The 1610-nt window shown below is 49.3% G+C and overlaps 1 protein-coding gene across 1 annotated transcript in view; it reads left to right on the top strand.

Moving 5' to 3' along the window:
* Positions 1–1303, top strand: part of GADD45G (growth arrest and DNA-damage-inducible, gamma) — a 15220-nt gene extending 13917 nt beyond the window's left edge. The window contains exons 3-4 of the mRNA XM_009885668.1: positions 24–237; positions 633–1303. Of these exons, the coding sequence (XP_009883970.1) occupies positions 24–237; positions 633–743 (325 nt within the window). The 3' untranslated portion in view covers positions 744–1303. The remainder of the gene's footprint in view (positions 1–23; positions 238–632) is intronic.
* The last annotated feature ends 307 nt before the right edge of the window (positions 1304–1610 follow it).

Below are 1610 nucleotides of genomic sequence, written 5' to 3'. Positions count from 1 at the left end.
ACCGCGCCGCTCCCCTCTTGCAGCGATCCCGACAACGTCGCTTTCTGCGTGCTGGCCACGGACGAGGAGGACGAGGGGGACATTGCCCTGCAGATCCACTTCACCCTGATCCAGGCGTTCTGCTGCGAGAACGACATTGACATTGTGCGGGTGAACGACGTGGCCAAGCTGGCTGCCATCGTGGGGCCCAGCGAGGAGTCTGGGGAGCCGCGGGACCTCCACTGCATCCTCATCACGGTGGGTGTCCTGCGGGAGGCCAGTGGCGCTTGGTGGGCTCTCCTCCGGGGCTGTGCTCGCGGTGCCGGCCACTGCACAGGATGGGGTGGTTAGAGCGTTTCAGGGGCCCCATCTCCCGCTGGTAGCCAAATCCTCTTCTAGGCAAAGAACAGGGGCTTGGCGCACACTGTACAGCAAGTCAGCTGACTAGTAGTAGTAGTAGGCTAGGCTTCTCGTAACTGGATTTCCTCTGTTGCCCACAAGGGTAACATCTCTGCTTCCTGCTTTGTCTGTGTCAGGACAGAAGCCGTCTGAAAATGCCTTGCTTCCTAAGCTAATGCTTCTGTAAATATTCTGATGACTTCAGCTGGCAGGCAGCACTCACTCATGGTGTGCAACTTTTTTCTTTCTGGCAGAACCCAAATGAAGATGGCTGGAAGGACCCAGCTCTAGAAAAGCTGAACTCATTTTGTGAAGAGAGCAGAAATGTCAATGACTGGGTGCCAACTATCACCCTGCCTGAGTGATGGTAACCCAGTGCATTGGGGAGGCTGAAACCTTTGTTGCATTCTCAACGTGGTGTGAGTTCACCGAAGTGTGCAACAAGATGCTGATTCCATGGATTAGCCTGGTCAAGAGACTGGATTAAAGTCACTCAGACTGGCATGCAGTGGGCTCTTATGGAGGAGAAAGAGGAGAACAGCTCACCTCACCAGTGAGCCTCAGTAGGCTGCAACCGTGGAGAGGCTGACATACCATGGAACTGAAAGAAGTATTACAAGTTTCCTGGTCAAGTGGAGCTGTTTCAGAAGAGAGAAAGTTGGGGGAAGTGGGCCAAAACTTTCCAGAAGGACTGGACAGAGTACTGTAACTAGGAAGTGTTGGTGCTGGCTACAAAACACAGATAAAGTATCAATATTTGATGGACTACTAGGGACTGCTTACTAAGACAAATATAGAGACTCCAAAGTGGACAGACTTCAACAGGCCTTTTGGATCACTCTGCAGAACTGGTTTAATAATGCAATATTTTTTATTGAAATATTTGCTGCTATTGAAGCTTTCATAATAAATTTTTGACAATTAATTTCTGGGAGTGTCTTGCTTATGGGGTGGGGAAGTGTGTCACTGAAATACCACTGATGTTTTTCTCGTGTGCTGTAGTCAAAGGTATACTCCACAGTAATGGAGCTATTGCTGAAATACTTTCTCTCCTGGGCCAGCTGAATGAAGAGCTGTGCTGTCCAAGTTCATAATTCAACCTTTCACCCTCTTGCAACAGCTGCTTATCGCAACAGCTTGCAAGACTAAGGAGCTGCATGCTTAATGAGCTCACTTATTGTAATAAGTGGTCTTTGTAGTCTACTGAAGGAACACAATACATGTTAGAAACA

This window comes from Charadrius vociferus, unplaced genomic scaffold, assembly GCF_000708025.1.
Source record: "Charadrius vociferus isolate BGI_N301 unplaced genomic scaffold, ASM70802v2 scaffold305, whole genome shotgun sequence".
Taxonomy (NCBI): domain Eukaryota; kingdom Metazoa; phylum Chordata; class Aves; order Charadriiformes; family Charadriidae; genus Charadrius; species Charadrius vociferus.
Note: the sequence above shows the minus strand (reverse complement) of the source record. Positions and strands in the feature narration are given on the sequence as shown.